This window comes from Carlito syrichta, unplaced genomic scaffold, assembly GCF_000164805.1.
Source record: "Carlito syrichta isolate Samal-C Ts95f unplaced genomic scaffold, Tarsius_syrichta-2.0.1 Scaffold314844, whole genome shotgun sequence".
NCBI classification, from domain to species: domain Eukaryota; kingdom Metazoa; phylum Chordata; class Mammalia; order Primates; family Tarsiidae; genus Carlito; species Carlito syrichta.
In genome coordinates this window covers 330,611-356,686 of record NW_007258940.1, presented here as the reverse complement: position 1 = coordinate 356,686, position 26,076 = coordinate 330,611, and the positions used below count along the sequence as shown (strand labels likewise).

At 40.2% G+C, this 26,076-nt stretch overlaps 1 protein-coding gene across 1 annotated transcript in view; it reads left to right on the top strand.

Annotated features, from left to right (window-relative positions):
- MANBA (mannosidase beta) overlaps nucleotides 1–26,076 on the top strand; it is a 101,301-nt gene that overhangs the window by 6,933 nt on the left and 68,292 nt on the right. Inside the window, exons 4-6 of the mRNA XM_008072083.2 lie at nucleotides 5,515–5,638; nucleotides 16,071–16,246; nucleotides 17,478–17,588. Coding sequence (XP_008070274.1) covers nucleotides 5,515–5,638; nucleotides 16,071–16,246; nucleotides 17,478–17,588 — 411 coding nt within the window. The remainder of the gene's footprint in view (nucleotides 1–5,514; nucleotides 5,639–16,070; nucleotides 16,247–17,477; nucleotides 17,589–26,076) is intronic.

The window sequence follows — 26,076 nt, the reverse complement described above, 5'->3', positions numbered from 1 at the left end:
CCCAGACTGGAGTGCAGTGGCTGCTCCTGGCCACCACAACCTCGACCTGCTGGGCTCCGGCGATCCTTCCGCCTCAGCCTTCTGAGTAGCCGGAATTACAGACGCGTGCTACCACGCCCGGCTGATTTTTTGATTTATTGTAGAGATGAGGTCTCGCTGCCCAGGCGGGTCTCGAACCTGCGGGCTCAGGCAATCCACTCACCTCAGCCTCCCAAAGGCGTGGGATTACAGGCTGAGCCACTGAGCCCAGCTCCCTTTCATTTTTAACCTTTATCAAAACCAAGACTGTCCTGGATCCTAATGTGAAAGCTACTTTTCAAGTCATCAATAAATGTAATATATATATCCATATATCCATGTGGTATTTTTCCTCTACCCTCTGTTCAACTTGTGGCATTCAAAACACACTCGAGAGTTATCTAGTTAGAAAAAAGCCCTTTGTCAGTGAAATCAGGAATCAGACCCAGTAGTCTGCTGTAACAATGCTAATCTTGGGGCCGACTTCCAGAACAACTGCAAATTGCATCTTGGTGTTTATGCCTAGACTGACACAGTCCTTTGGGAAGATACCTGAGGAAGACTAAGTCAGGAGTATTGGATTTGAATTCTTGCTTTACACACAGAGTGACTTTCAGCATGCCCATATTTTTATGTGAAGCTACTCCTTGTCCTTCCTTCCTGATAGTGTTGCTGTAAGGATGCAGTGAGATAATAATGTCAATACATTTCACATACTTTAAGGTGTATTTACAACCACATGTAAAGTGTAAGCACAATCATTCAAAAGTAGAGTGGTGATAGTATCTGTTTTGGAGGCTTATTACTGTCATTACAGATTTCTAAATGTGTAATAAACAAGATACTCAGCTTAGTTTATGTCAAGTTAGGGGATAGAGGTTGGGAGTAGGGTGTAAAGAGAAAATGTTACTCTCCTTCACCAGTTCTCTATGTCAATTAAATCTGCTCTTGTTTCTGCTTTCTTCTCTATCCAGCGTAGACAGTAGGATTCATTGCTTCAACTATTGTCTTATCTTCAACACTCTCTTCTTTGTTTTCACTTTATGGCTCTGATCATTCCTTCTAAGTCTCTTTATCCACATTCTTCTTCTATTAAAAGTTGTATATTTTAGGACTCTTTCAGTTCTAGACACTTTTCTCTTCTTATTGTATTCTCTTTCTGGGATATCTCATTTACCTTCATTTCTTCAATGATTTGCCAATGACTCCCAATATTGTATCTTCAGCCCAACCTCTTTTAAGTTCTGGACTTTTTTTTTTTTTTTTTGAGTTGGAGTCTCACTCCATTGCCTAGGCTGGAGTGCAGTGGCACACTCATGACCACTCCAGCATCGACCTGCCGGGCTCCTGCGATCCTTCTGCCTCAGCCTTCCAAGTAGTAGGAACTACAGGTGCATGCTGCCAGGCCCATATAATTTTTTTGATTTATTGTGGAGACGAGGTCTCACCAAGTTGCCCAGGCTGGTCTCGAAAACGCAGGCTCAGGCAGTCTACTCATCTTGGCCTCCCAGAGTGCTGGGATTACAGGCTGAGCCACCGAGCCCGGCCCAGTTCCACACTTTATACTCAGATATCTGTGTGGCATCATCACTTACCTGATTCACCCAGGTAATTGTAGAGCATCCATGGAATTCTTGCACTGAAGATAAGGAGGAGAGCAACATGTTCATTTTATAAGACAGATTATTTTCCTCATCAAGGGCTACTCTTATTCACTCATCCTCTCCAAGTGAGAGTTTTCACTGATTCAAAAAAATATTTATGAAATGCTTTCTATGTTTTAAGCTGGGAGTGCAACGGGATGAAAACAGAGTATGTCCAGCCCTCCATTTGTGACCTAGACCCTTCTCCCAGGTTCCGTCCCTTGCTGAATGGAATACTATTCACAACAGTTGCTCAAGTCAGCACTGAAGAGTTTTCTTGATGCTCCCTCTCCCTTTTTCCCTTTCCAGTCTAATGCTAAGTTCTCTTGATGATGTTATTAGTACCTCTCCATTAGCTCTTGAATCTGCCCACATTCCATTTTACATACTACTATGTGTTGAGTTTAGTCATTTCTTGAGTGTAAGATTGCCTGGCTGTGCAGCCCTTCAACCTTGCTTGCCTTTTCTAATTAATTGTCCACAGAGCAGCTAGAATGGTCTTTTCAAACAAAAATGATCACAGCGCTCTTCTTCAAACTTTTTAACACTTCCTCATTGCTTTTGGGCCAACATCCATGGTTCTGTCAAGCCTATGTCCACTTCAGTGTTCTCCTTGCTTCTTCCCACTGTTCTGTCTTCATCTCCTGGAATGCATCATATTGTCCTGCCCCCCCCACCCCGAGACCTTTGCATGTGCTGCTGCTTCTAAAAAAAAAAGCTTCTACTTTTCCCTAATCATAGTGGGTAAGTGGTATTCACCCTTCAGGTTTCCATACACAAGCCATTTTTTTCCAAGAGAAACTTATTTTGACACCTACACACCCCTCCCCCACCACTGCCAGCCTTGGTTATATAGTTTCTGCCTGTTTCTTTTCTAAAACTCAATGTGTTTATAATATTTATTCAGTGCCTGAACTTCTTGCTCGACTGTGAGCATTATAAACAGAACTGTGACTGTTTTGTATTAATATATTGTTGCACTCCCAGCATGAAATCTAAAAAGCACTTCATAAATATTGTTTGAATCAGTAAAAACTTACTTGAAGAGGTTGGTTGAATAAGAGTCAGTTGCAGCCCTTGATGGGGAAAATAATCTGTCTTGTAAGATGTTGAATATTGTGCTCTCCTCCTCATCTCTAATGAAAGAATTACATGGATATATTACAGATTGCCCAATCAATGTCCTAAAGATGGTTCTTATTTTGAATATGAGAATCTGATACCTAACTGGTAAATTTAGACAAATGTGGATGTTCTAAAGAGTTTTAATTCTTTGTTTTTCTCTGTAGTGGAAACTAATTTATCTCTAACTTAGATAAATACAGAGCTAAGAAAATAATACTTAAATGAGAACAGTTTGGCCAAGTGCTCAGGCTTTATTATACAAATGTCTCCATTCAGAAGGATCTTAGTACTTCCTCTGTTGCTTGTTCCTTTTTAAAATATTTTAATAAAATGTATGACTCAAACTTGTTCCTTTTTAAAAGCTGAAGTCATAACCTCACATTTAATGAACTGTGTTTTGAAAACAATTTTTTAAGAAGTAAAAATTAGAAAAAATTATGCTTGAAGGGATTTATTTTAAGAGAATCATTTGCTATTTTTGAATTTGAACCTCTGTAGCTTAATATGGAAATTGAGTGTCATGAAGGGAGAGACAGCTTGTCAGATTGAATAAGACTGGATAAAATGTTTGCCTTGGTCACCTGTGTCAGGGTCTAAAGTTTGAATGGATTGTTTTGGAGTTCTATGTTCAGAAACAAGGACTTCTGAATTCATACTTAAGGAGATAGGAAATGGCAAAGTTTTAAAAAATCTGTTCATAAAATTTTTATCTTTCTGGCTGGGGTGCAATGGCTTATGCCTTTGGGAGGATCGCTTGAGGCCAGGAGTTTGAGACCTAGCCTCAGCAACACAGCAAGATCCAGTCTCTACCAAAAAAAAAAAAAAAAAAAAAAAAAAAAAGCCAGATGAGGTAGTATACACCTGTCCTGGCTACTTGAGAGGCTGAGGTGAGAGGACTGGTTGAGTTCAGGAGTTTAAGGCTGCACTCTGCTCTGAGTGACAGAGCAAGACCCTGTCTCAAAAAAAAAAAAAAAGATTATCTCATTCTTCATAATTCCCTCATTCTTTATAATTATTATATTTAGACATAATATTCTTTATAGTTATCACATTAAAATATGATGGTTAAATCCAGAGATAGCTTAGACAAGTTTAAAGAACTGTTGCGTTGCTTCAGTGTAATATATTTTTGAAGAATAATTAAATTTTATGTTCTTAGACTGTTTCTGCCAAATTTAACTTTGTTGCATAGGTTGATGTACTGGTTATTGTATTAGGTATCTATTTCTGTATAACAAATTATGGCAAAAACATCAGCTGAAAGCATTTTTATGGTAGTTTCTATCAGTCTGGAATCTGAGTGTGGCTTAGCCAGTACCTCTGGCTCAAGGTATGTCATGAGGCTACAGTTAAGTTGTCAGTCAAGGCTGCCACTGTCTCAAGGTTTGAGTGGGGCTGAAGCGTCTGTTTCTAAGCTCATATGGTTATTGGCAGGCTTCAGATCCACACTTTTTCATAGAGGTCTCGCCACAGAGCTGCCCCGTGACACAGCAGCTAGCTTCCTCCTTGACCAAGAGATGGTGCAAGAGAGTGCCCCAAACCAAAGGCTTAGTCTTTTATAACCTATCTAATGAAGTAAACTCTTCTGCTATGTTGTTAGTTAGAAGTTATAAGTCAGCCGGGCGCGCGCCTGTAATTCTGGCTACTCGGAAGGCTGAGGCGGAAGGATCTCCGAAGCCCAGCAGGTCGAAGCTGCAGGCCGCTCCTGGCCACTGCACTCCAGTCTGGGTGACAGAGTGAGACTCCAACTCAAAAAAAAAAAAGAAATTATAAGTCCAACTCATACTCACGGAAAGGGGCCACAAGGACATGAATACCAGAAAGTGATCATTGTGGGCCACAAGGACATGAATACCAGAAGGTGATCATTGTGGGCCATCTTAAAGTTTTATATGGTGTGTGAGGAGGTACACACACAGTTTTGGGCTGACTTTTGGTTCCCCAAATTTATATGTTAAAGTCCTAACTCCCAAGTACCACAGAATGTAATCATATTTGGAGATAGGTCTTTAAAGAAATGACTAAGTTAAAATGATATGGTTAGGGCGGGCCTTATTCCAATATGGCTGGTTTCCTTGTAAAGTGGAAATTTAGACAACAGAGAGATACCAGAGATGTTTGAATACAAAAAAGACTGCATGAGGATACAGTGAGAAGGCAGACATCTGCAGAGCAGAGAGGCCTCAGAAGGAATCAAACCTGCTGACACATTGATCTTGGACTTCTGGTGTCCAGAAGTGTGAGAAAATAAATTTTCATAGTTTAAGTCACTCATTTTGTGGCATTTTGTTATTGCAGCCATAGCAAACTGATATACATGTATATAACATTTTACTTATTTATTTGTTATTTTTAGAGACAGGATCTCAGTCTGTTGCCAAGGCTGGAGTGCAGTGGCACAGTCCTAACACACTGCAGCCTTGAACTCTTGGCTCAAGCAATCCTTCTGTCTCAGCCTCCTGAGTAGCTGGAGCTACAGACATGTGTTCCTGTACCCAGCTAATTAAAAAATTTTTTTTGGTAGAGACAAGGTCTTTTGTGTCACCCAGGCTGGTCTTGAATTCTGGCCTCAAGAGATTCTCCCACTTCAGCCTCCCAGAGTGTTGGGATTACAGGCGTGAGCCACTGTGCATAGCCATATGTAACATTTTAAAAGAAAATGTTTCTCATAATGTTTAAATTTCATGGTAATTGGATGCATTTTCTTTTTCCTCCCTTGAAATTACAGGAGCAATGTTCCTTTAGTTGGGACTGGGGGCCTTCCTTTCCTACCCAGGGAATCTGGAAAGATGTTAGAATTGAAGCCTATAATATTTGCCATCTGAGCTACTTCACATTTTCCCCAATATTTGGTAAGTTAAGCACGCCGTATTTTGTTTTTCTTTTTGTCTCCTCCTTGTTATAAAAATTAGACTTATAATTGGAAATATAGATTTTTTAAAAAGAAATTTAGAGTTTGTTTTAACTTTGTGATGCATTCAATTTATAAAAGTAAAAAACAGATACAAAATATTTGTCACGAAAACTGACAAGATAAAGCGGGTAGGTGTTTTTTCTTTAGCATATTTTGCAAAAAAAAAAAAGAAAACAAAGAGAAGCTCCAAAGTTTCCTCCGGTAAGTATTCTTTCTGGCTTGCACTTCTTTTTACCGCCTTTGTTGTCACTTTTGGTGTCAAATTCCTGTTTTGCTCACCTTGTTAGACTGGCTTTCTGTCCCTGCACATTTTCTTCATAACTAAGAGCACTTCTCTGAGGGCCTTGACACACAGCCTTGTGACGACTTGAAAATAAATAAGAAGGTAAGCGAGAAAGAAACCATTTCTAAGGTGAATACCACTTTTTTAGTTGAAGGAACTATTCACCGTCCAGGAGCGTTGAAATAAAACCTCAGAACTCTCACAGATGTCAATGAATCAGTTAAAAACTGGTTAAATATTTGTTCATTTCTTCACTCCACATTGTGTTTGTTTGATGTAGAAAAGAAATAAAGTGGGTACACTCATCCCTTCATGTGCCGCACATTGGTTGGAGTGGGGAGGGGAGATATAAACAATTACCAAACAAAACAAGATTGTGTAATAGTCTTCCAGGATGAGAGCCAGAAAATCAAAGATCAGTGAGGATTCAAGAAGTTAGGGAAATCAAGGGTAAAGGGGGAGGTGAATGAGATCTTAAATGATAGTGTACAATGCTCAGTCCAATTACATAGGGGCCTAATTAGATGAAGTCAGTAAGCAAGAATGCAGTGATCACTATTCAATTCAAGCCATATCTGCATTTTCTGAAGGCAGAAGACAAAAGCAAATGAGAGATGGTTGATAATTTGAGGAAGTTATTTTGTGCTGCTGGTATTTTTAAACTTAAAAAAGTCATTAGACAGGGATCAGTGGCTCATGCCTGAAATCCCAGCGCTTTGGGAGACGGAGGCAGGAAGATTGCTTGAGCCCCAGGATTTTGAGACCAGCCTGAGCAACACAGGCACAATCATAGCACACTGCAGCTTTGAACTTGAAAGAAAAGAAAAAAGGAAGGAAGGAAGGAAAGAAGGAAGGAAGGAAGGAAGGAAAGAAAGAAAGAAAGAAGAAAGAAAAAAGAAAAAGAGAAGGAAGGAAGGACAGACGAAAGAAAGCAAAATTAGCCAGGTATGGAAGGAAGGAAGGAAGGAAAGAAAGAAAGAAAAAAAAAATTAGCCAAGTATAGTGGCACATGCCTATAGTCCCAACTACTTGAGAGGTTGAGGTGAAAGGATTGCCTGTGCAGGAGGTCAGCTGTGGTGCACTGCACTCCAGCCTAGGTGGCAGAGTGAGACCCAGACAAAAAAAAAAGACAATAAAAGATCCAATTTGTAACATTAATTAATTAATTAATTTTTATTTATTTTGAGTTGGAGTCTCACTCTCTTGCCCAGACTGGAGTGCAGTGGCCGCTCCTGGCCACAGTAGCCACGGCCTGCTGGGCTTCGGCGATCCTTCCGCCTCAGCCTTCCAAGTAGCTGGAACTACAGGCACGCACTACCACGCCCGGCTGATTTTTTGATTTATTGTAGAGATGAGGTCTCGCTGCCCAGGCGGGTCTGGAACCCGCGGGCTCAGGCAATCCATTCACCTTGGCCTCCCAAAGCGCCGGGATTACAGGCTGAGCCACCAAGCCTGACCTAAAAGATCCAATTTAAATTGCACATGTAAATGTGACTGAGCTCATAATTCTCTAGTTTGGTCCTTCTTACACTATTCTTCTGAGGTGCAACTGAACTAAGAATTTTTGTTACTAAAATCAAATAAAGGTTCATTCTCCCTTCATCTCCCATCCTCACCCTTAAGGTTTCTCAGGTATATATAATAGAATCCAGTGTAATATGTGGTCTGATTCGGCAGAAGTTTATCTATTGAACAGTTTTGAATCTTAATCAATATTTTAGGTGGTTCGCAAAAAGCACTAGAAGTTCTAGGTGCCCTGATACCTGAAAAAAATTTGAATATTTAAAACTTTGATTACAAACCAAACATCAAATAATGGTTCATTCTCCCTTCATCTCCCATCCTCACCCTTAAACTTTCTGAGGGGTGGGGTAGCAGGAAAACTGACCCCATCTCCTGGGGAAGGGAAGGGAGCAGTCTGAATTGGACTTAGGTTACTGAGGTATGTAGGGAGGGAATATGAAGAGAAAGTAACTAGGAAGGGCAGATGCCTTAATTCCAAAGGGTAAGGACATTTATAAGCAAATAATCTGTCCAAAACTGCAGGCCCTGCATGGTGGTAGTAGTGGTGAAGGGTGTGTGTGTGTGTGTGTGTGTGTGTGTGTGTGTGTGAAAGAGAAGGAGAGAGAGGAGAGAGAGTGGAAAAGACAGAGACATATATTTATTTATTAGTCATCTTGCCCATGTTATGTTTTTCATGTTTATAATCTGATGTGATTTGTTCATATTGGGCCATAAATTTATTAGTAAGGGATGATGGCCTAATTTTATAAACTTTTCATAAGGTTATACTAACATATTAATTTAAAATATACAATAGGTTTGTTCTGTTCAATCTTCTGTTATCACAGTTAGAAAAAAAACAGATGTTTTTCTTTAAAAAAAAAGTTTTAAGAGACAGGGTCTCACTCTGTTGCCCAGGCTGGAATGCAGTGGTGCAATCACTGCAGCCTAGAACACTTGGGCTCAGGCAGTCATCTGTCTCAGACTCCTGAGTAGCTGGGACAACAGGCGTGCACCACCGTGCACTCAGCTAACTAGCTATGAGCCCAGCTAATTAAACTGTTTTTTATTTGTATGTTTGTTTTCTGTAGAGATGGGGTCTTTCTTTATTGCCCAGGCTCTTTCTTTATTACTCCTGGCCTCAAGTGATCCTCCTGCCTCAGCCTCCCAAAGTATGGAGATTATAGGTGTGAGCCACTATGCCCAGCTGAGATTTTCAACACATAAATTCCCTTGCTTTCATACCTTCTCTTCTTGAGCTGAGGTGAGCTGTGAATCTTTGACCTCTGCTTGGGACACTTCCACTGCCTTAACATATTCCTTTTCCCACCCTAACCAAATGTACCTGCTGCCTCAGCTTAAAGCACCCCCTCCTTCCTTGTGGATGACCTATCCATGGAGTTGGAAGACTGGGCTAGCTCTCTGCCATCCCTTGGCCTGCCCAGTTGATTAAAGGGCATTACTACTCTTTGCTTACAGCTTAATTCAGAGAAGATAATATTAAAATATAGCAATGATTAGTCAGTCTTACTCAGTACTTGTCTGATAAACATGCGTTCATTTTGAGTCACTTTCTCATTTATCTTTAATTTACTTTATCAATGAAATAACAGTATTCACCCTTGAAAATCAATTTATGGGTAGTTGCCTTGCTTGAATAATCTTTTCTCTGATTAGCTGCCTTGTTGCTTAAGTGCATTTTCTTCTCTGGAGCTTATTAACACTTTCTTGTCCTGGGGGCATTTTGCTTTGGGTCTTTTTTTTTTTTTTTGCCTTGATTTTCTTCTTGAGGATTTTTGTCCTGCTGAGTAGGCAAGGAAATCTTGCTGTTTGGGGGGTGTGGTGGGGGTGGGGGTGGTGACAAACAGCTGTTGGAGCTAACTGTAGGCCTGGCTTTCGGGCTAATGCAGTGGTTAACTCTTTGAAAGGCAGCTGCTTATGTCTGTCCTACGATTCTAGTGGGAGTACAGGAGAATATCTTATGTTTAAAATCATATGTTCTGTGGCTTGGTCATTTCAGCGTGGTGTTTCTTTAAATGCACAGGACTACCTTTTCTCTGCAGCTTTTCATTTTCTATTACAGATGCAAGAAGAAGCCAGCAGGCCAAAGAGGGAGCTGTGAGGCCCTCAGTGGGGCAAAGTTGATCTAGGCAGCCGCCTTTGAATAGCTTTTCCCTCCAATGAGATAAAGCATCTTTTTCATCTTCCATAAGCAATCTACCAACATTTGCGGATCCATTCCATGCTGACTTGAATGTAGCCTGCCTCTGAGCTTCCATTTCCCTGCTAGTCTTTAACCCCCTAGAAGTCATCTTGTGTTCTTAACTATGACCTTTGGGTATATTTTGTTTTTCTAAGTACACCCTGAGAGTTAGAGACAACATCTTTACCTCTTTGGATTAGGGTATAATTTACAGTGCCTGTCAAAGTTTACAGATTGTAATTATTCAAGAAATAGATTTCATTTCTGTCACATAAATGCTCACTCGGCTGTTTTAATGACCTCAGCAGGTAATTTAGGCTACAAAGAAGGTATTTCGACAAGTGGAGGAACTGTGGCACCATATAATTATATGTTTAGTGGAGGGTCGGGCACATTCTCTGTGTTTATAGATTGCAGTGTTCTTTCTTTTTTATGAAGACCCTCTTATTAAGAGGCTAGCATTTTATTGTTATAGTGCCCTCAAAATGCTTTGTATCACACTGAACATATTTACTATTTGAATTTAGGACTCTGAAGTGCAGAAAGTCCCTTTGCTTTTCCGTTTTCTCATTATTCATATCCAAATGTCAATCAATGTGTGCCTGCTAGTGTCATTCTTTTGGGTAGGCACTTCTCCAAGAAGTGCAGGGAAAGTGGAGAGTACTCGGAAAACTTGGGCACTTGTCATGTTAATTAGCATAGGAGCTAGGTACTGCACTCAGGGCCTCAGAAACATCTGCAGAGTCACTAGCAGATCTCCAGGTTTCTTCTGCCTCTGACATTCCATGGTTCTTTTCTTTAGTTTGTAAATTAGAACAGTCATTATAACCTAGTGAGGATATAAGTGTGGAACAGAACAGTTTTTCTTGAAGATAGACATGATATGACTAGATGAAGATATGGATACTTGAGTGTTTATTACAACCAATTAAAGCAAGGCCTAGGATATAGTTTTGAGAGTATATCTTCCTGTTACTTATGGGCACACTTGAAGTGATGTAACTTCACTGTCTTTATTTTTCTGTTTTCTGTGTCTCTTCTTTTACCTTTTTCTCCTAAAAAACTGATAAAAGCTTTTCTCTCCTTTTTTTTCAACCACATCTTGGTAAAAGAGTAGACTGTATAGGAATCATGTATAAGGAAGCTGACTTTTTTTTTTTTTGAGGATTTTAAGGGCTCGTGTTGGACACATCTACACAAACTAAAGTTGTCTTGATTATCCTTCGAAGGGGCAGTGCACATTAACCTGGGCTATGTGCTGCTTACCCTTTCTATAAATTCCCATCCAGGTCAGACACATGGTGATTTTTTTTTTTTTAAAGAACCCTCTCTGAGTCAGCGCTGGGAAAATCTTAAAGGGAGTCAGTGGCCAGAACCACATCCTATGCCTTCCTGTCAGTTGCATTCTGGTTGAGGTCATATGAATGAACTGTAGATTCTATATGGACACAGGACATAGCCAAGAACATCACTGAGCCAGAAAGGTTCCCAAATTGTAGAGATGTCAGGCAGGCCTTGCCTGTCTACCTGTTTTGATAAAGAATTCCTGCCCAGTTTGGGCTTTGAGTTGTTTAGTCAGGGTGAGAAAAGGATACAAAACTTTATGAAATTACAATCCTTCTTCTTTCCTGTTCCCACCCCTGGTATTTTGTTCATTTTTGAAATTATCTTCCATTCCATTTCAGGAGAGCTGGGGCCATAGATGTCCCTCAGGAAATGGAAACTTATTAATGTTAGGAGAGCTGTGATAGGAAACTGTATTCTAGAACTGGATTTTAATTTCTAAGATGAAGCTTTCCTTAACTAGAAGTAGGATTATACATTTTTAATTTAGCAAGTGAAATGAAGTGACCAAAGAATATCAGGAAAATTACTGATTACTTAAGACTTTTTGTGCTTTGTGAACCCAAACTACTTAATTTTTCATGTGCTACTGGAAGGAAGGGCTTTACTCTTTTTGAAAGAGGGGAAGGCAAAAATATGTTGGTATACTGTATCTGGGTGATGACATTATAGACTCATAGATCTTCATATGTGTTTTTAATTCTATAACCTTAATTTTATCATTTAGTAGTACTCAAGGGTGTTAACATTTTGTGCTCCAGAGGGGTGTGGATTTGCTTGAGAACTTTCTCTGTTCAAAGCAAGAGAAACTGGGGAATTTTACCATTGACCTTGGAAGATTGTTTTTCTACCAGAGGCTGTCACTAACAGTTGATTTTGCTACCAAAGAGTAAGGGACAGAAAACACTAAAGGACTCTACTTCTTGGTAGGAGATGTGGGAGGACAGAACCAAAATCTTTAGGTGGAAATTAAAGAGAAATGGATTTCAAATTCAGTGTAGAGGGTCTTTACAATGGCCAACACTAGCTATTTTGTGAGACAGAGAGTTTTCTTTTTTTTTGTCATCAGAGATACTTAAATAAAGGTTAAAACAGGCTTTCTGGGGGGGAATAGTCTAGGGCCTGGATCAGCAAACTTCTTCTGTAAAAGGTCACATAGTAAAGAGTTTAGGCTTTTGGGGCCATGTGGCATCTGTTAAAACTATTTAACCCTGCTCTTTTAGCACAAAGGCCACCAAAGACAATGTGTAAACAAATGAGTGTGACTGTTATATTTGTCTGCTTAGACTGCCCTAACAAAGAATCATAGGATGACTTAAATAACAAGTTTATTTTTCACATTTCTGGAGGCTTGGAAGTCCAAGGTCAAGGTGCTGGCCAGTTTGGTTTCTGGTGAAGGGTTTTCTCTAGGCTCGTAGGCAACTGCCTTCTCACTGTGTCCCCACATGGTAGAGAGAGAGAGAGATCAAGAGATCTATTTCTTACTTTTCTTATAAGGCCACAATCCTATCAGATTACCACCTAACCCTTATGACCTCATTTAATCTTAATTATCCCATAACATTACATGGGGGTCAGGGCTTCAACATGTAAAATTTTTTTTAGGGGGGATACAATTTAGTCCATAGCAACTATGTTTTAATAAAACTTTGTAAAGACAGGAAGTGAGCTAGATATGACCCAAGGACCATAGTTTGCTAGTCTGTTGTGCAGAAAGTCTCAAACACTGGTGAGAGAGTAGACTTAGGTGATCTGTCAGCTGATAAACTCAACATCTCAAAGCTGTGAGTAGGGAACCTGCAAAATTGGCTGGATCAGAACAAACTCAGTTCAAAGCTCACGACAATTGTTTTACAGAATGAATCAGTTAAAAAACAAAAATAGTTTCTAAGTCCAGAATTAATTTTACTTCAGTGTACATCAAATTCATCTGTGTTTTTGGCTGGTGGGAGATACAGGTGATAAGCTGTGTTGTGATCATCTTTAGCGCAGGTCTGGTGCGGTCCTTCACTTGTAAGCAGTGCCATTTGCAAGGTCTTTGGTCATTGACCAACCTACAAACTTATCTTTTCTTTCTTCTGCCACAAAGCCATGATTATCAATTCTCTCCTTATTTGTGGAAGACTCCCTAATAATCTTCTCCCTCTCCTTCTTCAGAGAGAAAAGTCGAAGCTTATAGGAATTCCCAATGCATCTTTCCAGAAATCATAACAAACCTAAGTGTATCTACATCAGTCCCTGCTCTTCTCTTTCCTTTCTGTGGCAGTAAAGAATGAGTACTAAACACTGGGCACACATGGGCACAAAGATAGGAACAACAGACACTGGGCCCTGCTAAAGAAGGGAAGAGCAGGAATAAGGGATGGACACCATGCTCACTACTGGGAGGTGGGGTGAGCTTATCAGTAGCCCAAGCCTCGCCTTCACGCAATATACCTATGCACAAGTTCTCATATGTACCCTGTGTTTTAAAATGAATTTTTTAAATACATGAGACCCTTCATTGCTGTCTAAGCCCCTGTCCCACCTGCCTTTTGTGGGGCGGAGGGAATCTCATCACTAGTTCTTTCTGTGTAACTTAAAAAAAGGTCTGTTTTTGTTTGTGACCTGCCTGGGCAACTTGGCGAGACCTCATCTCTACAATAAATCAAAAAATAAGCCAGGCGTAGTAGCACACGCCTGTAGTTCCAGCTACTTGGAAGGCTGAGGCGGAAGGATCGCTGGAGCCCAGCAGATCGAGGCTGCGGTGGCTGGGAGCGGCCACTGCACTCCAGTCTGGGCGACAGAGTGAGACTCCAACTCAAAAAAAAAAAAAAAAAGTCTGTTTTTATATTCAGCTCTTGTCCAAAATCTATCTCAGCACTCGGTCTTATTTAAACATCTAACACAAATTCAATGCTAGAGGCATTAAACAAACAATGGAAATTTAACAGAAGTTGGAGAAAAGGGTTACACTACATGTATATGAAACTCTACTTCAAAACGATCTTGAAACTTTCTACATCACCCCTAAACTCTGCACCCAGAGTTTCATACATGGTAACTCCCTCATCTTTCCTTTTTCCCTGTACAAGGGAAGACCCCAAAAAGCCCAGGTTTTGTTTTATTAAAAGATTGTGTATTTATTCTTACATGTTTAAACTTAGTCACCTTCAAATTTCCTTCCATTTGAGGCAATAAACCTATCATGATGCGTTTTCCACTGCTCAAAACAGTTTTGGAACTCGTCAATTCTGATGCCTTATAGTGCTTCTGCCGTTTTTTGTTTCACCTCTTTTACATTAGTAAAATGTTTCCCTTTGAGGGCTTTGTAAATCAGGGAAACAAAAATATGTCACTCAGGGCGAAATTGGTTGGGGACACAGAGGTCATGCTGTTTTTGGTCAAAAACTGCTGACCACTCAGTGCAGTGTGGGCAGGTGTACTTGTAAATCACCCATCATTAAATGGACAAACGTGTTGAAAGAATTTAAAAAAAAAAAGAAATCACTAAAACCAAACACAGCCTCTCACAAAAACATTAGCTGTTACACTGATCCCGATGGGTTCCTAGAACACTTACCTGTACTACAAGGGACCCACCCTCCAAAAGATAATTCCGGGTTTTTCTGGGCCCCCCCTTTGTAATTCTCCTCTTCAGTCTTATTCCCTCTTCTTTTTTCAGCCCATCAATTTTCTTTACCTCTTCTCTGTTCCTGTATTTTTCAAGTGGTACTTTCTGTCTTTTTGTACAGGTGGAGATTTTGTGTTTTTCTGATTTCTCCGTATGCATACTAGTATATCACTGTGCTGGGGCTCCTAGCAGTTCTTATAAAATGCATATCTGATCATGCTGTGCTCTTTGATGAAAAAAATCTTCAACGACTCCCCATTGACCTAGGACGAAATTGCCAAAATCCTCACCTGTCCTAAAAGATCTAGCATGATCTGGACCCTGCTTACCTCTTCAATCATACCAGCCAGCCTCACTGGTTCTGTTATTGCCCAAGTTCCTTGTTATGGCGTTGCTTGGTCTCACTCATGAGCTTTCACATTCTTCTCTGTGCCTAGAATCCTTGTCATCTTCCTCTGCACTTAGCTAAGGCATCCTCTGGTCTTAGCTAGACATTGCTATCTAATGAAAGCCTTCTTTCACCTTCTGTGTGTTAGATATGCTTCCTTACTTCCCATGTATATTTCTCAGAACAACCTTCTATTTCTCCCATCCTGGTATTATCACACTTTTGTACTTGTCTGTATTTTACTAGAGTCTTAGTTCACGAAGATAGGGGCCATATTTATCCTGGTCACCATTTACTTTCCATGCTTAGCATTATCTATATTTAAAATATATCTCAACTGAGTGCAGTGGCTCAAGCCTGTAATCCCAGCACTTTGGGAGGCCGAGGTGAGAGGATAGTTTAAGGCTAGGAGTTTGAGACCAGCCCGGGCAATATAGCGAGACCTTGTCTCTACAAAAAAAAATCAGGCGTTGTGGTGCAGGACTGTAGTCCCAGCTATTTGGGAGACTGAGGCATAAGGATCACCTGAGCCCAGGAGGTCAAGGCTATAGTAGGCTGTGATCATGTTGCATCCCCCCAGCCCGGGTTATAGAGCGAGATTCTGACTCAAAAACATATGTTTATATGTATTTTCACATTTGATCAATTCTAATACATACAGATTTATACCTTATTACCCAGTTTTAAAACCTTCATTATTTTCACTTTATAAAAAAGAACAAATGTGTATAAATCATGGAAAATTTATCTTTTCATCTGTCATTTTTTGTTAATGATAAATTTTATAAAATTTGTGTGACTTGTAACATTCTTAGAGTGGAAGTCTATAAAAGATGTATAATTTTGGTTATTCTTCAAAATGAAGGATTAAACTCTGAAGATTAAAAGAAAATTTCCACTGAACTGATTATGACAGCATTGTGGAGCACTTACTGCTTTAGAAGCTGCTTTGGTCTTACCTTCAATGAATCCTGAGGGGTGCAGGGATAATGCTTAGCATATTATATATATTTTCCCTTTTCTCTTCATGCTTTAGATAACAGTGCCCAGGAGTGGAATCTTGAAATAGAGTCTTCTTTTGATGTTGTGAACTTGAAGCCAGTTGGTGGTCAAGTGATCGTAGCCATCCCTAAATTGCAAACACAGCAGATGTACAACATTGAACTTCAACCTGGAGAAAGGACTGTTAAGCTATTTGTGAAAATTAACAAGGTAAATGATAGTGCTTTCTGAGAAGCACTGGATGCAAAGCAATACCTGTTCTAAAGAATTAATTAAAAAGAAGGAACTGAATATAAAAGAAAAATATTTTTCCATTTACATTTTTCATTTTCTCTTCTGTTTTTAACCTCTCATAGTTAGTGTTAGTATGAGCTAAGGAATGGTTTTCTGAAATGTTAAGTTTTTAAAAATGGAGAATATGTGATTAATTTGGCAACTTTTCCTCTCATTTTATTTTTATCATTAAATTTTAATTTTTCTGTGGTATTTAAAGTATCCTAAACCCAAAATACATTCTATGCTTTATATTTAAATAGCAGTGATTTTTTGGGGGTACTTGTCAATTATTTTGAATATTGGTGCTTATTCTACATGCAGAATTCTAATCTTAAATTCATGATCCTGGCCGGGTGCTGTGGCTCAGCCTGTAATCCCAGCACTTTGGGAGGCTGAGGCAAGAGAATTGCTTGAGCCCAGGGTTAGAGACCAGCCCAGGCAACTTGGTGAGACTTCGTCTCTATAATAAAATCACAAAAATTAGCTGCGCGTGGTGGTGTGCATCTGTAGTTCCAGCTACTTGGAAGATTGAGGTGGAAGGATCACCTAAGCCCAGCAGGTCAAGGCTGCAGTGGCTGTGAGCATGCCCCTGCAATCTAGCCTGGGTAACAGAGTGAGACTCCAACTCAAAATAATAATAATAATAATGATAAAATAAATAAGTAAATTCATAATCTTTCATATGTCAAGATGGAACGTATTTTACCTTTCCTTCTTCTGTTCTGCTAATTGATAATTGTGAACTGAAAAGGATGGAGCAGAATAACATTCAGTTACTATTTAGATAAAATAAAAACCTACAATTATTTCTGGTTCTTGGCTTGAAAGAGTCAACTTCAAAGTCCAGTCCTGAGTGTTAAGAATATAGAATAAATGTAAGCTTAAGTGTTAGAGATAGGAAGAGTTTTTTTTCTGAACACCATGTTTTTCTGTTCTTTCTTTTCTTTTGATGTGTTGACCCATGCTAAACTCCTAGCATGTTGATTTTAAAATATTATCAATAGATCAGTATGATTTGGCATGATATAGGTAGGGAAGTTTATATCGTTTTAGAACCTAGAGTTTCTGTACTTGACTACGAGAAATTGACACAATTGTCTAAGCCACATTATTTTGCTGAAAATATGGCATGTTACTTAGAATGAAATATCTTATTTCCTAAAAGAATATTACTGTAAAAACTTGGTGGCCACATGGACATGGAAACCAGACTGGGTACAACATGACGATTCTTTTTAAGCTGGATGGAGGCTTAAATATAGAAAAATCAACTAAGGTAAGTAAATACTTTAAAATATTTTGTGAAAAATTATTTCTTGTTAAAGTAGTAATATAGATCTTCATAAGAAAAGAAGAAACCAAAGAATTCAGTGCCATTAAAATTTACTTGTAAAAAAGAGAGAGAAAAAAAGAAGAAACCAACAAAGCTCTTAATAACCCCACCACTCAGAGATAATCTCTAGTAGCAGCATTCAAAAGCTACTCTGCGTGTATTTATATTTTTAAATGGATGAGACTTTGCATACTATCTTGTCACAAGTCTCCTGCTGCACTTTTAAATTATACTTTATATCAAAGTAATATTGATGTGTAATTTTAAAACAAATATGACTAGAAGTTTCATATGAAAAGGAAGATTCTTTGCCCAAATATCTCTATTCCTACTTCTTATTCCCCAGAACTAATAATTTTTAACTTTTGCTTATTTCTTCTTCCATTTATCTTTATTTTCCTAAATAAGATGCTTCTGCTCATGTTTTCTAATTTTTCAGTCCTGCCCAGTTTGGGATATAGCACTAAGAATTGGAAAGAAGGGCACTTTGTTATTTATTATCTATAGGCTACTTACTTAATCTCAAAGTATATAATAGTGACAGTAAAAATGAGATAACTTGGATCTGGTATAGAGTCATAGTATATAGTAAGTAGAAGCAGTGTAAGTCCTCTTTATGGATTTCCTCCTTTTCCTGATACCAACCTTTGGTGCTTACAATTAGGTGTTACACTCAGGAGTTGCCTCTCACATTTGGTGTTGCCTCTTCTGTGCCAGACAACATGCTAAGTTTGGGGATATGTCCTTCAGAAGCTCATTTCCTATTTTTCTTTGTTCAGTCATGCTATAAATTTTCTGAAGCCAGGCACGGTGAGGTGGAGGCAAGAGGATTGCCTGAGACCAGGCGCTCGAGAACAGCCTGGGCAACATGGCAAGACCTCGTCTCTACAATAAAAAATCAATAAATTGACTGGGTGTGGGAGTGTACACCTGTAGTTCCAGCTACTTGGAAGGCTGAGGCTGAAGGAATGTCTGAGCACAGTGGTAGCTGTGAGCATGCCACTACATGCCTGCCTGGGCGACAGAGTGAGACCCTGACTAAAAAAAAAAATTATTTTTCTTTCTGAGTCACTGTGAATATGTGTGTGTGTGTTTGTATGTGCACACACGTGCACGTATGGTATGTACAGAGAAAACGTCCTGGACCTGTTTGAAGGGCTAAAGCATTCACTCTAACGCTTTTGTCAGAGGATATGTGTTCACTCACTTGTTGCATTTGTTGTGTATTGTCTTCATGAAAATGTGAAAAATAGTCATTCTAACTTCCTACAGAGAAAAAAAGAGGAATTTCTGGCTTTTTCTTCTTGTGGAAAAGAATACTTTTTGACTCAGGCTAATACTGTTGTATCATTGTTCCTTATACATAAAGATGCCAGTTTTTTAATTGAGCAGCAACAGCAGTGAAGAAATTAATGCGTATGTGTGAAATGTGCTTTTTGGCTGTGGCTGCTGTAAAGTTTGTTATTTTTGAGACCCATTCATTCAGTAAATACTTAGGGCACACTTACTGTTAACTCTTGGCTATTTTGCTAGGCCCTGGTGATAGAGCTGTGAGTCAGACACTACTCTCTTTCTTTCCTGAGCATTACTAGAACTAATAATCTGGTTGGAAAGTTAAATCATTAAATGAGCCATTGCAGTAAAGTGTGATAAGCACTCGAGAGATACAGAGTACTGTGGAAACACAAAGCAAAGGCATTCTGGGAAGATTTCCAGAGAAGGTGATGTCTGTGTCCTGAGGGATACGTAGAATTTGGCCAGGCAATAGTAAAAAGGCAGAGGCAAAAGAATATGTGAAAGTCCAGGGATATGAAAGAATACTGTGTGTTTGTGGAAGTGAAAAGTTTCAGTGTGGCTGTACTTGCATTTGAAGTTGAAGAACAAGAACTGATGTCTTAAAGGTAGGTTAGGTCAGGATCCTGCAGGTGCCAGTGAGTCATAAGAAGGAACTAGCACTGCCCCAAGGGCATCAGGCATTCTAAGAAAGACTGTAAGGAGGGAGTAAGGAACATCTTTGTGTTTTACAAAGATTGTGTGGATCAGATCAGAAGAATGTCAAGAGTGGGGGCCAATTAGAATACTGTGGTGGTGGCTGAGCTCGGAGGCTCAGCTTGTAATCCCAGCACTTTGGGAGGTCAAGGAGAGTGGATTGCCTGAGCCCGCGGGCATGGTAGCATGGTTCCAGCTACTTGGAAGGCTGAGGTGGAAGGATCGCCAAAGCCCTGTAGGTCAAAGCTGCAGTGGTCGTGAGTGTGCCACTGCACTCCAGCTTGGCAACAGTGTGAAACTCCAACTCAAAAAAAAAAAAGAATACTGTGGTGGTAATTCAGGCACAACATGATAGTTACTCTGTCTACAGAATTGCTGAGGATATATAAAAGAGATCTAGGATGTAACATCATCAGGCTTGATGATGTGGGTGGGAGAAGAGGAGTTAAGAATGGTTCCTCAGTTGTTGGTTTGGGCTGCTGAGCAGATGGCGGTTCTGTTCTTTGAGTTAAATTACTCAGACAGAAGAGCAGCTTTGGAGAATGAGTAGGGTGGAAATTATTTCAGTGTTATGTGTTTTTTGTGTAGAGTGATTGAGAGATAACCAAGAAATTTAATTTAATTTAATTTAATTTTTTAAGCTGGGGTCTCACTCTGTCACCCAGATTGGAGTGCAGGGGCATGATCATGGTTCACCGCAGCCACAACCTCAATCTCCTGGACTCAGGAGATTCTGTGCCTGACTTTTTTTTTTTTTTTTGTAGTTACAAGGACTTTCTATGTTGCCTAGACTGATCTTGAACTGGGCTTAAGCAATTCCCTCATCTTGCCTCCCAAAGTACTGGGATTATAGGCATGAGCCACCGTGCCTGGCCCCAGGAAATAATATTTGATGGGGATTTCATTATATAGGTCTAAGGCTTAGGAACTGGATCTGAATTAAGAATATAGGTGTGTAATCAACAGAATATAGGTCATTGTAAGCCATAGGAAGGGATGAACTATCTCAGGGACTACACAGAGAGGAGAGTTAGGGCATAACCCCAGGCAGTCATAATAAGTAAGGATGGAAAGGGGAAAGAAGGCCATAAAGGAATCCAAGAAGGAATGGCTGAAGAGTGGAGGGAAAACCATTCTGAGTGGGGAGTCACGGAAACCAGAGGGAGAGAGTATTTTAAGAAGCAGGAAATGCTCAGAGTGTCAAGTGCTGCAAGGGAAGTTAAAAGAGATTGAGAAAAATACTTTAGATTTGGTGGCAAGGAAATGACCGGTCACGTTGATGAGAATGGGTATCAAATTGCACTGGGTCAAGGAATGACCGAAGGTAACAAAGTAGAGACAGTGAATGTAGACAACACTTCTAAAAATGTTTGGTTGGGAACCATGCCCAAGCCATGTGGGTAATGGTGGCCATTTGGGGTCAGATTATCCACCCACAAGTGACTAAACAAATAAATAAATATATTAAAGTCTTGGGAGCAAGCCTTTTCAGAGAAAGGCTGGTATACATATGATCATAGAAAGGAGGAAAACTAGATTGGCATTTGAGCTAGTAGTACAAACTCATGATTTTCAGTATGTATAGATAAATACAGAAATAAGTGTAGATAAAAATGCATTATATATGTGTGTATACAAACACACACATACACACTCATATTTCCTAGCTCTTTCCTAGAGTTCCTGGCAAGAGAGGTATTCTAGTAGCAATGAGCTACTAGGGCTACAGTTCTGGTGCCTATATCTTGATTTTCTTTCTTTTCTTTTCCTTTTTTTAAAAATTTACTGTAGAGACAAGTTCTCGCCAATTTGCCTGGGCTGGTCTTGAACCCACGGGCTTAGGCAATTCACTTGCCTCGGCCTCCCAAAGTGCTGGAATTACAGGCTGAGCCACTGAGCCTGGCCAAAAGCAACCTTTTTTTTTATTTATTTATTGTAGAGACGAGGTCTCAAGTTGCCCAGGCTGGTCTCAAACCCACGAGCTCAGGCAATCCACTCGCCTTGGCCTCCCTAAGTGCTGGAATTACAGCTATATCTTGATTTTCAGTTCTACTCTCTGCTCAAAGCAATCAGAGCTCTTTGGAGAAATGACTGGTTTTGGAGTTGGAGCCCAGAATATCTTGCTGTGCTGGAAAGTAAGAAGGTACTCAAGAATAATGTGACACATCGAAAGGACACAGGGACAGTGTAATGGGGCTCCTCCTGGCCACATATGGGAGAATTTGAACATCAAAAAAATAGAATTTCTGTGTGCACACTGGTTTAAGTAAATAAATGAATAAGTAAATGGCGGGGGGGGGGGGGGGAGGAAAGTTATTCCTCAAAGTGGAATGTCAACTAATACATTAGAAGATGGGACTGGGTCACCTGAGACAGTCTCCACCACTGCACAATATGTCCATGTAACAAATATGCACTTAAATTTAAACTAAAGTAAAAAAAAAATTTTAATGTAGAAGGAATGATGGAACTAGCAAAAATAACCATTTGACAACTACCGTAGTGATAAATAATTCAGGCAAGAAATATGAATGGATACCAAAACTTAGAGGGTAAAATGTCATTAAATAGGAGCTATTTGTGTAACCTCAAAAAATTGTGCAACAAAATATTTATTAATTATAATGGAGAGATAAACAGTGGAGAAATCTAGTAGACATTATCTTGATTAAGTGATTATCATCACCAGTAAGATAAGTGACATCGTGTCCACCCATTAAGCTATCACAAGAATACAGCATCACTTCTGTTCTTGCTGCCAAAAGCAGATATCCTGGTTCTAATGATGAGGAAACATCAGGCCCATTTGCTAAAATCTTCAAATCTGCCTCTGTTTTCATTCTACTGTGATCTTCAAAAATGTCAAGGAAAGAGCCAGGCATGGTGGCTAGCGCCTATAATCCCAGCACTTTGGGAGGCCAAGATGGGAGGATAGTTAAGATCAGGGGTTCGAGATCAGCCTGGGCAACATAGTGAGACTTCATCTTTACAAAAATATTAAAAAAAATTAACTGGGCTTGCCTAAGCCCAGATGTTTGAGGCTACGGTGAGCTGTGTTCATGTCACTGCACTTCAGCCTGGGCAGCGGAGTGAGACCTTGACACACACACACACACACACACACACACACCACCACAATGTCAAGGAAAGACTGAGTAACAGTTCCACATTGGAAGAGATTATAGAGACATAACTGAATATAGTGCTAGATCTTTTGTGATGATTAGTGGGGCAACTGATGGAACTCGAATGGGGTCTCTGGGGTGAAGGGTGACAGGAGTTCTTTGTACTGTTGTTGCAACCTTTCTACAAGTTTGAAATAGTTTTAACATAGAGTAGGACACTATTAAAGGAATGAAAAGTAACAGCAAAATCCTGATGGGAAGGGGTTAATAGTGAGGCCAATGTTTCTAAAAGTGGATGGCATCTACCACACTGGTGGATGTATTCACTTTGGGACGAGGGACTCGTTTTTATCATGATAGGGATAAAAGATAAAACATGTAGAGGGAAGGATGAAGCTTGAGGATGGTCATTTTGACGTTCTCTAGGAACACTTAAAGTATATTTTCTTTGGGTGGGACTTGCAAACTCTTCTGTCAGTGGAGTTTTTGTGTGTGTGTGTGTTGGAGTCTCACTCTGTCACCCAGACTGGAGTGCAGTGGCACACTTACAGTCATCCATCAGTGTCAACCTGCTGGGCTCCAGTGATCCTTCTGCCTCTGTCTTCCAAGTAGCCGGAACTACAGGCGTGTACTATCACGCCTGGCTAATTTTTGATTTATTGCAGAGATGAGGTCTCACCACGTTGCCCCGGCTGATCTCGAACCCGCGGACTCAGGCAAACCACTTGCATCAGCATCCCAAAGTGCTGGAATTATAGGCTGAGCCACTGAGCCTGGCCTGTCAGTGGAGTTTTTAGAAGAAAAAGTAAACCTGAGAAAGTAAGTTTAGGGAGTTCTTCTCAAATAACTTTTTATTTTATTTTATTTATTTAATTTTTTTTAAGAAAGAAAAGTTTATTTAAAAATAAATAACTTGGCTGGGCTCGGTGGCTCAGCTTGTAATCCCGCGCCTTTGGGAGGCCGAGGTGAGTGGATTGCCTGAGCCTGCGGGTTCGAGACCCGCCTGGGCGAGTGAGACCTCATCTCTACAATAAATCAAAAAGTCAACCGGGCGTGGTAGTGCATGCCTGTAGTTCCGGCTACTTGGAAGGCTGAGCGGAAGGATTGCCGGAGCCCAGCAGGTCGAGGCTGTGGTGGCCAGGAGCGGCCACTGCACTCCAGTCTGGGTGACAGGGTGAGAGTCCAACTCAAAATAAATAAATAAAAGTAAATAACTTTTTATTTATTGTGAAATGGAATGCATTTACATGAAAATACACAGACTACAAGTAAAAAGCATAAGGAATTATAAAAATGAACACTCAAGTAACTGTCATCCCAACCAAGGAATCACATCACTAGCGCCTCACTCCACAAACTCCTCCCTTTCCCTTTTGTGAGACTCCCCAGTCATGAACTCTCTTTTCTTCCCAAAGATCCACTATCCTGACATCCATCAGTAGTTTATTGTTGGTGTACATGGGACCATGTAGCATACATTATTTGTGTCTGGCTAATTTGGCTCAACACTATGTTTGTGACATTTACATACAGTGATCCCCCTTTATTTGCAGTTTCATTTACCCACGATCAACTGTGGTCTGAAAATAGTAAATGGAAAATTCTAAAAAAATAATAATTCATAAGTTTTAAATGGCACACTTTTCTAAGTCACGTGATGAAATCTTGTATTGTCTTGCCCTGTCCTGTCTGGGTCATGAATCATCACTTTGTCCAGCTTATCCTTGCTGTCTATGTTACCTACCTGTTAGTCACTTAGTAGCCTTCATTCTTCTCAGATGGAGCAAACATAGTCTATACAGTCTGCTACTCTGGGCAGTTTCAGATATCCAGTGTGGGTCTTGGAACGCAACCTCTGCGGTTAAAGGGGACTACTGTTTGTTGTTGTGTGTCGTTGTAGCTTGTCTATTTATATTGTTGTATAATAGTTTACTGTATTACACATTCTGCTGTTGAAATGTGGGTAGTTTTGTCAACTCCAAGTAATGCTGCTGTGAACACTACAGATATGACACTTAGCACTCATAGGCCCTCAACAGCATATCTTCCAGCAGTGAACTTGCTCAATGATAAGGCATGCATGGGATCAGCATTTTTTTTTTTTTTTGAGTCGGAGTCTCACTCCATTGCCCAGGCTGGAGTGCAGTGGCACACTCTCAGACACTCCAGCATTGATGCGCTGGGCTCTGGTGATCCTTCCACCTCAGCCTTCCAAATAGCTGGGACTACAGGCGCGTGCTACCACACCTGGCTAATTTTTGATTTATTGTAGAGACGAGGCCTCGCCAAGTTGCCTGGGCTGGTCTCAAACTTGCAGGCTCAGGCAATCCACTCGCCTTGGCCTCCCAAAGAATTGGGATTACAGGCCTGACCGGGATCAGCTTTTATAGGTCATGCTAAACTGTCTTCCAGAGTGATATGAGCCTTGCCTTGGCTCCACATGCCACCAGCACTTGGTGTCATGTCAGACGGGACTTTAAACTCTTTTCTCATCACCAGCCCGTCCTCATCTCACCTCTATTGCTCTTGTTTCCTGATGCTTTTATTGGTACCCTAGGCTTGCTATATGTTTAAAAATATCTCATTGAAACAGATCTTGCTTCAGTTTTACATCTTTTTTTCTTGCCTCCTCCACTGAGATTAGACGCGTGTGTTTTAATTTTTTTGTTTGCTGAGTATGTCATGAGGCAGCAGCATATTTGACTCAGACAAAAGACCTTTGGGAAGTCACAGATTGTGAATGCAGCCCATGCAGCAGAAATGGACAGGATCAGAAAAAGAATGCAGGCTCTATATAGAAAGGAAAGTGCTGATTATGTTTCTTTGTGAAAATGGCAGAGTATCTTGATAACTGAGAATGCTTTTATGTTGTAAGAACTGACATTGGGGCAAATGGTTTAAGCATGAAGGGAGGTAAAACTAGGAAAAAATCAACAGGCACTTTAAACATTAAGTAACAAAATAAGGCTGGTTGCTGTGAAGCATGCCTGTAATCCCAGTGCTTTGGGAGGTGGAAGAGGGGAGAATTGCTTAAGCCCAGGAGTTCAAGACCAAACTAGGCAACATAACGAGAACTCATCTCTACAAAAATAAAAAAAAATTAGGGTGTGGTGACATGCACTTGTAGTCCCAGCTACTCATGAGGCCGAGGAGGAAGGATCATCTGAGTCCAGAAGGTTGAGGTTGTGATGAGCTGTGATCATCCCACTGCACTCCAGCCTGGGCAACAGAGTGAGACTCCAGCTCTTAAAAAATGAATGAATGAGCTGGGCTCGGTGGCTCAGCCTGTAATCCCGCGCCTTTGGGAGGCTGAGGTG